This window comes from Bos taurus, chromosome 3, assembly GCF_002263795.3.
Source record: "Bos taurus isolate L1 Dominette 01449 registration number 42190680 breed Hereford chromosome 3, ARS-UCD2.0, whole genome shotgun sequence".
Classification (NCBI taxonomy): Eukaryota; Metazoa; Chordata; class Mammalia; order Artiodactyla; family Bovidae; genus Bos; species Bos taurus.
In genome coordinates, this window is record NC_037330.1 from 99,549,049 (window position 1) to 99,561,462 (window position 12,414).

The 12,414-nt window shown below is 45.3% G+C and overlaps 1 protein-coding gene across 6 annotated transcripts in view; it reads left to right on the plus strand.

Moving 5' to 3' along the window:
• Positions 1 to 12,414, plus strand: part of MKNK1 (MAPK interacting serine/threonine kinase 1) — a 45,821-nt gene that overhangs the window by 21,652 nt on the left and 11,755 nt on the right. For 5 of the 6 annotated variants that reach the window (XM_059884588.1, XM_005204753.5, XM_059884591.1 and 2 more), the window contains 4 exon segments: positions 688 to 785; positions 3,508 to 3,587; positions 5,510 to 5,583; positions 7,663 to 7,767. In XM_059884588.1, the coding sequence (XP_059740571.1) occupies positions 688 to 785; positions 3,508 to 3,587; positions 5,510 to 5,583; positions 7,663 to 7,767 (357 nt within the window). 6 annotated transcript variants of the gene reach the window in all.

The following is a 12,414-nucleotide window of genomic DNA, read 5'->3' on the forward strand; positions in this document are numbered from 1 at the left end:
ATCTTACTTCTCTCTCCTGTTTCCTGTGGGCAACTGCTGGAAACTTCTCAGAAATCTCCAGTGACTTCCACTATGTGTGGTATAAAATAAAGCAGTGCTTTATTCCCCTTTGTATCACCAGTTCCTAGCACTGGTCATGTGGTAGGTGCTCAACAAATGAGTGAGTGAATGAATGATGTCCATTCAGATCACATCCCTTCTGTGAGGATCCCCTAGATCCACTGAGCAGATTTAACCTTCCCCTTCCCCTGCTCTTTTTTTTCTTACTGTGTTTTGTCCTTCTCTGGTTTATTCTGGGGTCACTTGTGTACTTACCTGTCTGTCTTCCCCAGCAGACTGTGACTCTCAAAGGCCAAGGACTGTGTTTTATTCCTCACTCTGTCCCTATTGTGAGTCTGACAAGTTGTCTGGCACACAGTAGGTACTTGGGAAGCATGTGCTGAATTGAACCCCCTTCACTGACCTCATCTCTAAAATGAGGAACAAGATCCTGTGTTGAGACCTGCTTGTCGTGAAGCTGAGTCCCAAGGCAGCCGGCAGCACTAGTGGCCTTTCTCATCAATGAGCACTGCTGGGTCCTTGAGCACCTGCGCTGTCAGACAGGGGAAGCCAAGTGACGCTGGTCTTCTTTCCTTCTCTGCAAGGGGTGACTCATCTTGTTATGCTTCTCCTCCATTTCACCTCTAGATGTGTACAAGCTGACCTCTGAACTGCTGGGAGAGGGAGCCAATGCCAAAGTTCAAGTTGCCGTGAGCCTGCAGAATGGCAACGAGTATGCTGTCAAAGTGAGTGTCTCATATAGATGCCAGGCTTTACTTTACAGATAGTGAGTCCCAGCTTGTCCTAAACCAGATACATTTTACATTTCACAGCATAGTGGCTTAATAAGAATGGGAGCTCCAAAGCTGTACTCACTGGATTCGGTAATTTCTCTACTTACTTGCTGTGAGACATTAGACAAGTTACTTAACCTTTCTGTCCTTCAGCTTCTTCATCTGTATAATGAGTGTAATAATAGAACCTATATGGTATTGTTGTGAGGTTTAAATAAGTTAATATGTGTAAAGTGCTTAGGGCAGTGCCTCTGGTGAATGAAGTCAGCTTCAGAAAACAGTCAGATTTGGAATTAGAAGGCCTATCTGAATCTCTTTTTTGACAAACTACTACTGTTTAACTTGGGACAAGTCATTGAACCTCTTTGAGTCTGAGTTCTCACACTTCTAGAAGGAAGATAATTATACCAACCCTTCCAATCTCATGGAGTGGTTATGAAGATGGAAACAAAAATGAACTAGTAGAGGCAGAAACATTTCACAGTTTACAAGATGCTGTACAAGTGATGTACAACAGTGTGTTGACAAGGACTAAGTGCTCAGCTTTGGGGCAGGAGAAGTATTTTCCAGCTACATGACCTCAGAGTGGCTCACCTTGCCCCTCTGCTCTTCTGTTTGCTGACGCTACATGAAAGAAGGGTTGGATCTAAAGCAGTGGTTCTCAAAGTATGGTCCCTGCATTATCAGCATCAGCACAACTTGATGATCTGGGAACTTGTTAGAGACAGAAATTATTTGACTCTATCCTAGACCTGCTGAATCAGAAACTTGGGGCAGGCCCCAGCAATGTTAATTTGAACCATCCAGGTACCCACCAAAGTTTTCAAGACATCTACCTGAGCCAGCAGCTCTCATTGCTGCTTCAAATGGGTAAACCCAGCCAAACTGGCTTTTGAAAGATATGTTTCTCCTTTTAACCAAATGGTCATAGTCCCAGATGGATTTATAAAGGAGAACACTTTTGCTAAGCCACAGCCCTTTTTGCTGGAGTGTTGCTTCATGTGGTAGCAAAAGCATTATCTTGATTCCTTGTTCTAAACAGATCAGTATAAATTTCACATAATTTTAAAAAATATGCCTAAGTGGGTAAATGTAAATGGATTGTCAAATATTTAATACATTTGTGGATGACAGAACTACTTCTTTAAGGCTGCCCTTCCTCCATGCTCCCTGGCATCTTTGGGCAAATACCAGACCTGGGCATGGCAATGCTTCAGTTTCAGCAATGCTGCCCATGTCTCACATCTCTCCTGTTCTTTGAAAGTGCCCCAGATGTGGGCTACTTCTCCAGCCTGGCTCCACTATACTTGATTTTATTAGGGCTTTGCATAACAGCCATCCAACTGATGAATCCTAGAGTCTTACTCTTGGAATGGAATTTCAAGATATTCTGGTCCTGAGCCTCCCTTGTAACTTCTCATAGTTTTCCATGTTTTGCACACCCCTATGATCTCTGGTAGCAAGAGCTGTTTACCTCCTCAGAGAAAATCATGCCATCCAGCTATGCTGGATAGTTGCCTGCTGGGAATTTCTTCCTAACTGTGATCTGCTTGATGAACGAACAAGCTGAATAGCTTCTGTGCCCCAGAATCACACCTCTCTGACAGCTCAGAACTGGAGTCCATTGGTCTACTAACCAACTTGGACTTATTTAGAAAATTACACTTGGTTGTAGATGTGTGTGCTGCTACATATTGGAGACACTTGAAGTGTCTTTGGTGACAGTCTTGGGATAAAGGACCCAGTGTCTGCCCACCCCACACATGGGACTGTCAGCCAGTACCAGCTCTGTGGAAGACTTGCTCATAGGCTCTACCTGCAGTGATCTGGGGCTCTGAATGGGTCTGTGAGATGTGCAGAGTAAGCCAGTCCCCACATAAACCCCCTGCTCATCTGTTGGCTGGCCCATTCCTTCAGTCAGTACTTGCCAAGCATCTCCAGGTATAGGTGGGGAGGGGGAGAAGCTCACAGCATCATTGGAGAGACAGAGCCTCCAGGTTCTCTGAGCAAAGTTGTGTAGGATATAAGCGGATGTTGGACATCGAGGGCTTTAGAAGCAGTTCTGGGCTTGAATGGCAGCGCTGCCACTTAGCAGAGCTGTGGGCAAAATGCTTTACCTCTGCCTGTTTTTTCGGGATTGTGTTGTAAGGATTAACTGAGATTATGTACCTAAATGACTTCATACAATGCCTGCCAAAAGGTAAGTTCTCAGAAGAATTGCAGAAGTGACATCTGAGCTGGGTGTTGGAGCTTTATTTCCTCTTTACTGTATCCCTTATCCCCTTGCTCTTCCTCCAGCACTAGAAGATCCTTCAGTAGAGCTTGTAAGTTCTTAGCCTTAAGGCAGAGAGAGATGCCTTCAGAATAGGAGCTTGGGAGAGCTGATTCTTTGTCTTGCTGGCTGCCTCAGTCTCCCCTGGGCTGCTGGGGTGGCACCCTCATAGGCTTCGATGGCGATGTACTTGGCCAGAGTCAAACAGGTGGGCTAGAAGGTCCTGGGGCCAGTCTGTTGCTTTGCTGACTGAACCACAGTGCCTGCGTCGCCATGGCCTACTCCAGACTTGTGCTTGACACTGGATTTGGGCTGAATTTGGCCTTGCACTCTGCCAGAGGGCACCTGTTGGGAGTGTTTTGACCAGGTGGGTGTATATGACAAGTTTTATTTTTCACACAGATCATCGAAAAACACGCAGGACACAGTCGGAGTAGGGTATTTCGGGAGGTGGAGACGCTCTATCAGTGTCAAGGAAACAAGTGAGTATAGTGTTAGGTGACTTGCTGCTTCTCTGTGGGGGATGGTTGGCTGCAGAAAAGGAGGTTATTTCTCACCATCTCCCAACCCCAGCAGTTAGCTCTTGCTCCTTCCCCCACAACTGTATATAACTCCTTCCATCTTACAATTTTTAAAAGAGACAGAGAGAGACAGAGAGATGCAGCAGCAGCAAAGAAGCTGTCTTCTGTGTAGGCTGAAATACTGTACATACCAGGAATTTAGGCAAGTTAGAAGAGCGAGCAATCTGCATCAGTGGCTGCTTGGGAAAAAAATAGGTTTTATTTCTTGCAAGCACCTGTAGAAAGTAGGTTGAGTGTTGCCGAGTAGAAATCTATAGGGACCTGCTTTAGTAAATAGATGAGGATGATGATAACTATGGAGACTATTTGTGCTGTTTTCTTTTTCTGGCATATTTACATATGTGCAGCTACTACTAGGGCTTCCCTCATAGCTCAGTTGGTAAAGAATCCACCTACAATGCAGGAGACCCTGGTTCAATACCTGGGTCAGGAAGATCCGCTGGAGAAGGGATAGGCTACCCACTCCAGTATTCTTGGGCTTTCCTTGTGGTTCAGCTGGTAAAGAATCCACCCGCAATGTGGGAGACCTGGGTTCAATCCCTGGGTTGAGAAGATGCCCTGGAGAAGGGAAAGGTTACCCACTCCAGTACTCTGGCCTAGAGAATTCCATGGACTGTATAGTCCATGAGGTTGCAAAGAGTTGGACATGACTGAGCAACTTTGACTTTCAGCTACTACTAAGAGTCCTGAAACCTTGTTTAACACTCTTTGCTTGATAACTGGGCCAAGGTGGTCTCTAGCCCCATCTTATTCTGCTCACCACCAGCTCCGAATGAGTGGCTCTCCCACTGTGGCTTTAAATCAGGGTCACCTCTAAGACTCCGCTTCCCGCTCTCTCCTGTCATGGCAGGGTCAGCAGGGAGCCAGTGGCCGGTATTGATGGCTTTGTCATTAAGCTTGGAAGAAGGGGGCTGCTGTTGATTTAACTCCAGGCACTGCCTCTACAATCTTCTTTCAAATTAGGCCATTTTGGCCATCTTATTCGGACGCCTTTTGGCTAGTAAAAGCCTGATGTCTGTCCCAAAGTGGTCAGCATTTTTTTATGAGAGACAGATTTTTATTTTCAGCCCTGCAGCTTCTGAGTTCAGCGTTACAGACTCTACTTGGTTTATTTCATTCTTTAAAAGAAAAAAAGCCCCCAACACCTCTGATATCCAGGCTGGTGGCTTCCCTACTGAGTTACAAGACGACCTTGTTGGCAGAGCGCAGTAATGCTCAGGCAGACAGAGAGTGCTCACCGGGGAAGGCCACAAGTGCTATGGTGGCGGGGAATGCGGCCGTTTCATTAAGTAGCGCTTAGCAGTTAGGGGCTAGCGGTGCCCACGTTAGGCCCCAAGTCTATTTGACAGATGTTTCCATTTTCTCCAGGCAATGTAAATACTGCCCCGTGATTTATGGGCAAGAGGGAGGGCAAGTAATTATTTGCTGCTTGCCTCCAGGACACACACCTACTATTCAGTGTTATTAGCCGCAATTGCTTCCAGTCGGCTGCAGATTTTATTCAGTTTAATGTGACCGGGACTTTTTTTTATAACTCTACCTAGTGGGTTTTAGGGTTGGGGTTTGACAGCACAGACTTGGTGAAAACACCAGAGACTAAACATTATGGAAAGATAAGGTGACCTGAATCTTGCTAACACCATTGGCTACTTCTTAAACCTGGGTCTTTAATAAGCATTCTGATTTCAAGTTGATTTCTGTCCATTACAGAGCATCTGTTTGTTTGTGTTTGTTTTTTTTTTTTTTTGTCTATTTAAAAGTGAGCTTCAATCTATAACACCATTTTCCCTTTTTTCTTTTCCTCCTATTTTTCCCTGTTTAAGGCACATTTTGGAGCTGATTGAGTTCTTTGAAGACGACACAAGGTTTTACTTGGTCTTTGAGAAATTGCAAGGAGGTACTTACTGTTGAGCGTGTGTTCGGACTTCTGATTAAGACCCAGGGTAGTGATCATCCATCATGAATCCCAGAGACTTCTAAAATGAGTCAAGCTAATAAAAAGGATGAAGGACTTAAAACTGCCCTTGATTTGGGAGAAGGGAGGCCGGAGGGAAGGATGATAATTAGCATTTTGCAGGAGTTAGAATGTCATTGGTATGTACATTCTATAAATGCCTTCTTATTATAATAGGGCTCATATATAGATATATTTCATCATCAATTTATCAATCTATTGTTTTGATGACATATTCACTATTTAATGGAATTAATTATGGGGCAGAAGCTTTTACATACACTGCAAAGTGCAAAAAGGCTCACCAGAGGAGAAGGAGGGACACATTGTTTAGGACACAGACCAGGATAGAAAGGAGGCTTGAGAAGTGCCGTCCTGCAGATGGAAAGATGCCATTCTTGACCACCACTGCTACTGCCATCACCCACACACATGATCGCTGGAATATATATTTAAGTTACTTTTCTGACATAGAGAAGCCCCTTCCCTCCCTATCACTCGCCCATCCCTAGGTCACATTTGCAAGGTGAAGGTTTAGGAGGATGTCTGGAGCTGAGTGGAGGTCTACACGGGGAGGGGCTAGGTGGTTAAGGGAGCTCCATCTCTTACTAGCTGTGTGACCTTGAGCAAGTCATCTAACCTTTCCAAATGGTACTCTCTGTAATCTGTAAATAGGGGAAATGACAGCTCTTACTTCCTTGGAACACTGTCAAGATTAAATGAGATAATTCATGTGAAATGCTTAGCTCAGTGCCCAGTGGGCAGTAAAGCTTTAATAAATGTCAGCTGTTAATATTATTAAAATAATTGGGTGTCCTGGGGGCTATTGTAGACACGTACTCTTCACCTTCCCTTTTAACAAATTTGGAAACAAGACTTGAGCAAGCCCAAGACTTAACCTAGAGCCAGTTTTCTCAGAATGTTCCACAGTGTATTGGGATCCTTTGATTGTTTACTCTGGCAAGTGAAAGATCTTTCATCCTCTTCCCACTTCAAAAGCCAGAGATAATAAGTAAACATGTGCCATTTGTAGGACACAGAGCACCTTCAGGCCAGAAATTCTGGCTTCCAGTGGTGAGCACAGACCACATGGAACCAAGCCATATGCTCATGCCTGTGTGTGCCCAGCTTCACCCAGCGACACTAGCACTGTGAATTACCTGTTCTGAGATGCTTGATGCAGCCGGCTTCATCTGTAGCCATATCACTCAGAGCACAGCTCTGCTGAGGCCAGACTCAGTGGGTGAAAAAGAGTGATTGGTTGGCTCAGGGAATCCTATCCCCCAAGCAGTCAAACCACAAGTCCTGCTGAGGAGAGGTCTGCCCAGGCCCTGGGGCCAGACTTACTGGGCTCGAGTCCTGATGACGCCACCATTTACTGATACATGATCTGGAACAAGTTGCTTAACCTTCCTTGGCTTCAGGTTAGTGAGGATTACTCTGTTGTGTACATTTATGTCCAGTTGCAGTGAGGATAAGATAATCTATTTAAAAAATACCACATAATGCTTGGTACAGAGCAACTACTCAATAAATATTAGCCATTGCCAACAAAATAACAGCAACAATAATAATAATAAATGGGAAATTTCAGGCGAGAAAGCAGTTTTTTCCCTTTTTCTAGACCTTTACACAACCAGTAGAGGTGTGGCGTTTCCACCTGGAGGCCTGTGCTCTTGTTTGGACCTGAGCTCAGATGCAAGGGAGGAAAAGTTCCTCTAGAGAGGCCCCCAGCCCCAGGTAGAGTCACTTTTAGTTCTTTTCGATTTCAGAAGCCAGATCTGCTCCACATCTGCCCTTCTGCACTCATCATAGACAGGTGCAGAAGATAGCTGTCCAGTTCTGTTCAGTCCAGTTTTGTGCTGGTACCTGGTCTGTGCCAGATACCACGCTGGTGCTGGACATTCAGTGATGAGTAAGCCTGTGTCCCCACCTGAAACTTTTGAAAACGTGGCCTCTGAGAAGGTACTACTCTTACTAGAGCCTGAAAAGACAGCTCTCTCTGCCCCCTCTGCTCTTCAGGCTCCATCCTGGCCCATATCCAGAAGCAGAAGCACTTCAATGAGCGAGAAGCCAGCCGAGTGGTGCGGGATGTCGCTGCCGCCCTTGACTTCCTGCACACCAAGGGTGAGCCGGGCCTTGGCCTTAGTGCGTGGGTTGGGCTGGTTGCCTCTGAGGGCCAAGGGAGAGGGTCAGGCCAGGTACAAGGCTGGGAGCTGGTGCAGCTAGCAGGCACACCCAGGACGGTGAGGGGGCAGGCCAGGGTGGCTCCTACACTTCTGAGGGGATGGCAGGTGGTTGTGGAGCTATTATGCAGGCTAGGGATGCAGGAGAAAGAGCAAGGAGGGGAAAAAACAGATTTCATGTTGAACAAGGGATGTCTGAGTGTGTGTATGTGAATGATCTTTTCCTTTACTAATGAAGAATACAAAAATCATGCATAATACAACCTAGATTCTAGGCTGAATATTTGGGTATTTTTCAGTCTAGTGTTTTAAAATATATCACCTGTGTCTCTCTTTTCAAAATTGGCATGGTAGTATATGTGTAGTTTTATATCTTGTTCACAATAAATGGGAAATGCATTTTTCTATTAACATGGTAAGTTGGAGGTATCTGTTGAACATTGATTGTGATAGTAAATAGCAGGCTACTATTGTTTGAATTACACTTAAGTGTATGGTTCCTTATCTAGAACTTTTGTAGTCAATTAAATATTTTTGCACAATATATCTTTTCACATTTCTGGAAATATATTTACTATCCCATACATTTTAAAATTTGCCTAACAGCAGTACCATGGCAAAAATGAATTCTGGCTTCACCTTTTTTTTTTACCAACTATGTTCTCTCGCAGTAACAGTGGCTCCCTCCTAGAGCTGTGGTGAGAAATAAGAGAGATCATAATGACATCATCAACAGTAGCTAACACGTAGCACTTGTTATGTGCCAGGCACTGTCCTAGGTCTTTTATATATATATCGATTCATTTACATAATTGTATGTCTCTTGTGTGTGTATTGTACACATGTAACAGTGGAGCACAGTGCCTGGCACATAGTTCAGATCAGTTCAGTTCAGTCGCTCAGTCGTGTCCGACTCTTTGTGACCCCATGAATCGCAGCACGCCAGGCCTCCCTGTCCATCACCAACTCCCAGAGTTCACTCAGATTCACGTCCGTCGAGTCAGTGATGCCATCCAGCCATCTCATCCTCTGTTGTCCCCTTCTCCTCCTGCCCCAATCCCTCCCAGCATCAGAGTCCTTTCCAATGAGTCAACTCTTCGCATGAGGTGGCCAAAGTACTGGAGTTTCAGCTTTAGCATCATTACTTCCAAAGAAATCCCAGGGCTGATCTCCTTCAGAATGGACTGGTTGGATCTCCCTTCAGTCCAAGGGACTCTCAAGAGTCTTCTCCAACACCACACTTCAAAAGCATCAATTCTTCAGCCTTCTTCACAGTCCAACTCTCACATCCACACATGACCACAGGAAAAACCATAGCCTTGATTAGACGGACCTTTGTTGGCAAAGTAATGTCTCTGCTTTTGAATATGCTATCTAGGTTGGTCATAACTTTGCTTCCAAGGAGTAAGCGTCTTTTAATTTCATGGCTGCAGTCACCATCTGCAGTGATTTTGGAGCCCAAAAAAATAAAGTCTGACACTGTTTCCACTGTTTCCCCATCTATTTCCCATGAAGTGATGGGACTGGATGCCATGATCTTCGTTTTCTGAATGTTGAGCTTTAAGCCAACTTTTTCACTCTCCTCTTTCACTTTCATCAAGAGGCTTTTTAGTTCCTCTTCACTTTCTGCCATAAGGGTGGTGCCATCTGCATATCTGAGGTTATTGATATTTCTCCCAGCAATCTTGATTCCAGCTTGTGTTTCTTCCAGCCCAGCGTTTCTCATGATGTACTCTGCATAGAAGTTAAATAAGCAGGGTGACAATATACAGCCTTGACATACTCCTTTTCCTATTTGGAACTAGTCTGTTGTTCCATGTCCAGTTCTAACTGTTGCTTCCTGACCTGCATACAGATTTCTCAGGAGGCAGGTCAGGTGGTCTGGTATTCCCATCTCTTCCAGAATTTTCCACAGTTTATTGTGATCTACACAGTCAAAGGCTTTGGCATAGTCAATAAAGCAGAAATAGATGTTTTTCTGGAACTCTTGCTTTTTCCATGATCCAGCAGATGTTGGCAATTTGATCTCTGGTTCCTCTGCCTTTTCTAAAACCAGCTTGAACATCAGGAAGTTCACAGTTCATGTATTGCTGAAGCCTGGCTTGGAGAATTTTGAGCATTACTTTACTAGCATGTGAGATGAGTGCAATTGTGCGGTAGTTTGAGCATTCTTTGGCATTGCCTTTCTTTGGGATTGGAATGAAAACTGACCTTTTCCAGTCCTGTGGCCACTGCTGAGTTTTCCAAATTTGCTGGCATATTGAGTGCAAAACTTTCACAGCATCATCTTTCAGGGTTTGAAATAGCTCAACTGGAATTCCATCACCTCTACTAGCTTTGTTCGTAGTGATGCTTTCTAAGGCCCACTTGACTTCACATTGTAGGATGTCTGGCTCTAGATGAGTGATTACACCATCATGATTATCTGGGTTGTGAAGATCTTTTTTGTACAGTTCGGTGTATTCTTGCCACCTCTTCTTAATATCTTCTGCTTCTGTTAGGTCCATACCATTTCTGTCCTTTATGGAGCCCATCTTTGCATGAAATGTTCCCTTGGTATCTCTACTTTTCTTGAAGAGATCTCTAGTCTTTCCCATTCTGTTGTTTTCCTCTATTTCTTTGCACTGATCACTGAGGAAGGCTTTCTTGTCTCTCCTTGCTGTTTTTTGGAACTCTGCATTCAGATGCTTATATCTTTCCTTTTCTCCTTTGCTTTTCGCTTCTCTTCTTTTCACAGCTATTTGTAAGGCCTCCCCAGACAGCCATTTTGCTTTATTGGCACACAGTAGTTCTTCAAAAATATTTCCTCTACCCTCCACCCCCACCAGGCAGGCAGCATTTTTCCTCTTTATACTAATTCCTTAAAGAAAAGTATCCTGCCTTCTGGGGGTGGGGGTGGAGCGCATACTTTGAGGTTTAGTTCTGCTCCTTTCACTTCTGTGACAGTGGCCAGGCTCGTTGGTCAGCAGTGCTTAGGTCCACTTGCAGCCATGGTGCTCCTGCATCCTGCTTTGTGCCAGTGATACAGTGCAGCTGGTGAGGCGTGTGCAGGAGGGGAGGCTCACTGATCCACCTCACTTCCTCTGGGGCCTGAGGAAACTGCTCCATGCCCACGCTAGGGGCCTGACTTGCACATAGGATGAAAATTCCTAGAAGGGGGCATCCGTACTTTGCACAACATGATGAATAGCAGTAGTTCTGTTTCTGAAAGCTGGGATGCATGTACGTAACACCTGCCTGACAGAGATTTACAACTGCTCTCCAAGCAGCCTCGGTAGATTGCAAAACTGGGTCACGCTTTTTACAAGATCCATACCTTGGAGGGGGGTAAAGGTGATTTTATTTCTTATTTATTTATTTATTTTCACCAGAATGCACTACAGGGACCAGAGGCTGGTGGTGTCTTAGGAGTTCTGAAGTGAGCTGGTTAACATCTAGATGGCCAGCTGCCCATGTGACTAGAAGTTGGAGGGGATGAAAAACGATTTGCAGCTGAACTTGGCTGTTTTCTAAATAACTTCACACCTGAAAGATGAATTGGGCTAGAATGGGTCAGCCTGAAACAAGTTCCATACTGTTAAATACTGGACACAGTGCAGCTCAACCTCTGGGAAATGAACTGAAGCAGCTCGATGGCCGGTGTGCTCACCGAGGCAGGCCCATTATTATCGCCTGACTCTTAGTTCTCAGGCCGGGGGATGACGGGGCCACAGGCATCTATTTGAAGAGTAAGGCTCCATGTGTGGCTTGTGATCCTTCTGTGGGAGCACTTGCTGTAATGGAAAATATCTTTCACTTTTAGTGCAGCAAGCTGCAGCCTGGCTCAATTTGTGCAGCCTGGACTGAGTTGCTCTGGGTTCTCATTCAATTAGGTGACTGATGAAGTTACTCAGCCTGCTGGAGCTTAGGTTCTTCCTCCCTAGTGAAGAGCGTCCGGTGGGCTGGACCTCTTCCTCCTGCCAGTGAGCCAGAGGGCTGCCGGCGAAGTTGATCAGCAAGGGAGGTATAGTGAAGCAGAGTCTGCTGTTCTCCATTATTCCATGCATCCTCTGCTGCTTCCCAGTACTTCCAAGCAGTAGCTGTTGGACTTTTACTCTATTTTACGGCTCTTCTATCTTTGCACCATATACTCTGCAGGAGGAAAAAGGAATGGGAGATTTCTTAGTCCACCACTAAAATACCATGGCCATGAGTCTTTGTCAGTGTCTTTGGTTAGAATATGGTTTACCCTCAGATGCCTTGTTGGCCAAGTCAGCAGCTTTTAATGCCTCGTGTAAGCTGCTACCTGTAGTCTCCTTCAAGGAGGTCTAACCAAAATGCAGGGATTGTTGTTGTTTAGTCCCTAAGTCGCATCCTACTCCTTTTTGACCCCATGGGGACTAGCCCGCCAGGCTCCTTTGTCCACGGTCTTATTCAGGCAGGAATACTGGAGTGGGTTGTTGTTTCCTCTCCAGGGGAGATCTTCCCAATCCAGGGATTGAACCCATGTCTGCTGTATTGGCTGCTGCTGCTGCTAAGTCGCTTCAGTCGTGTCCGACTCTGTGCAACCCCATAGATGGCAGCCCACCAGGCTCCCCCGTCCCTGGGA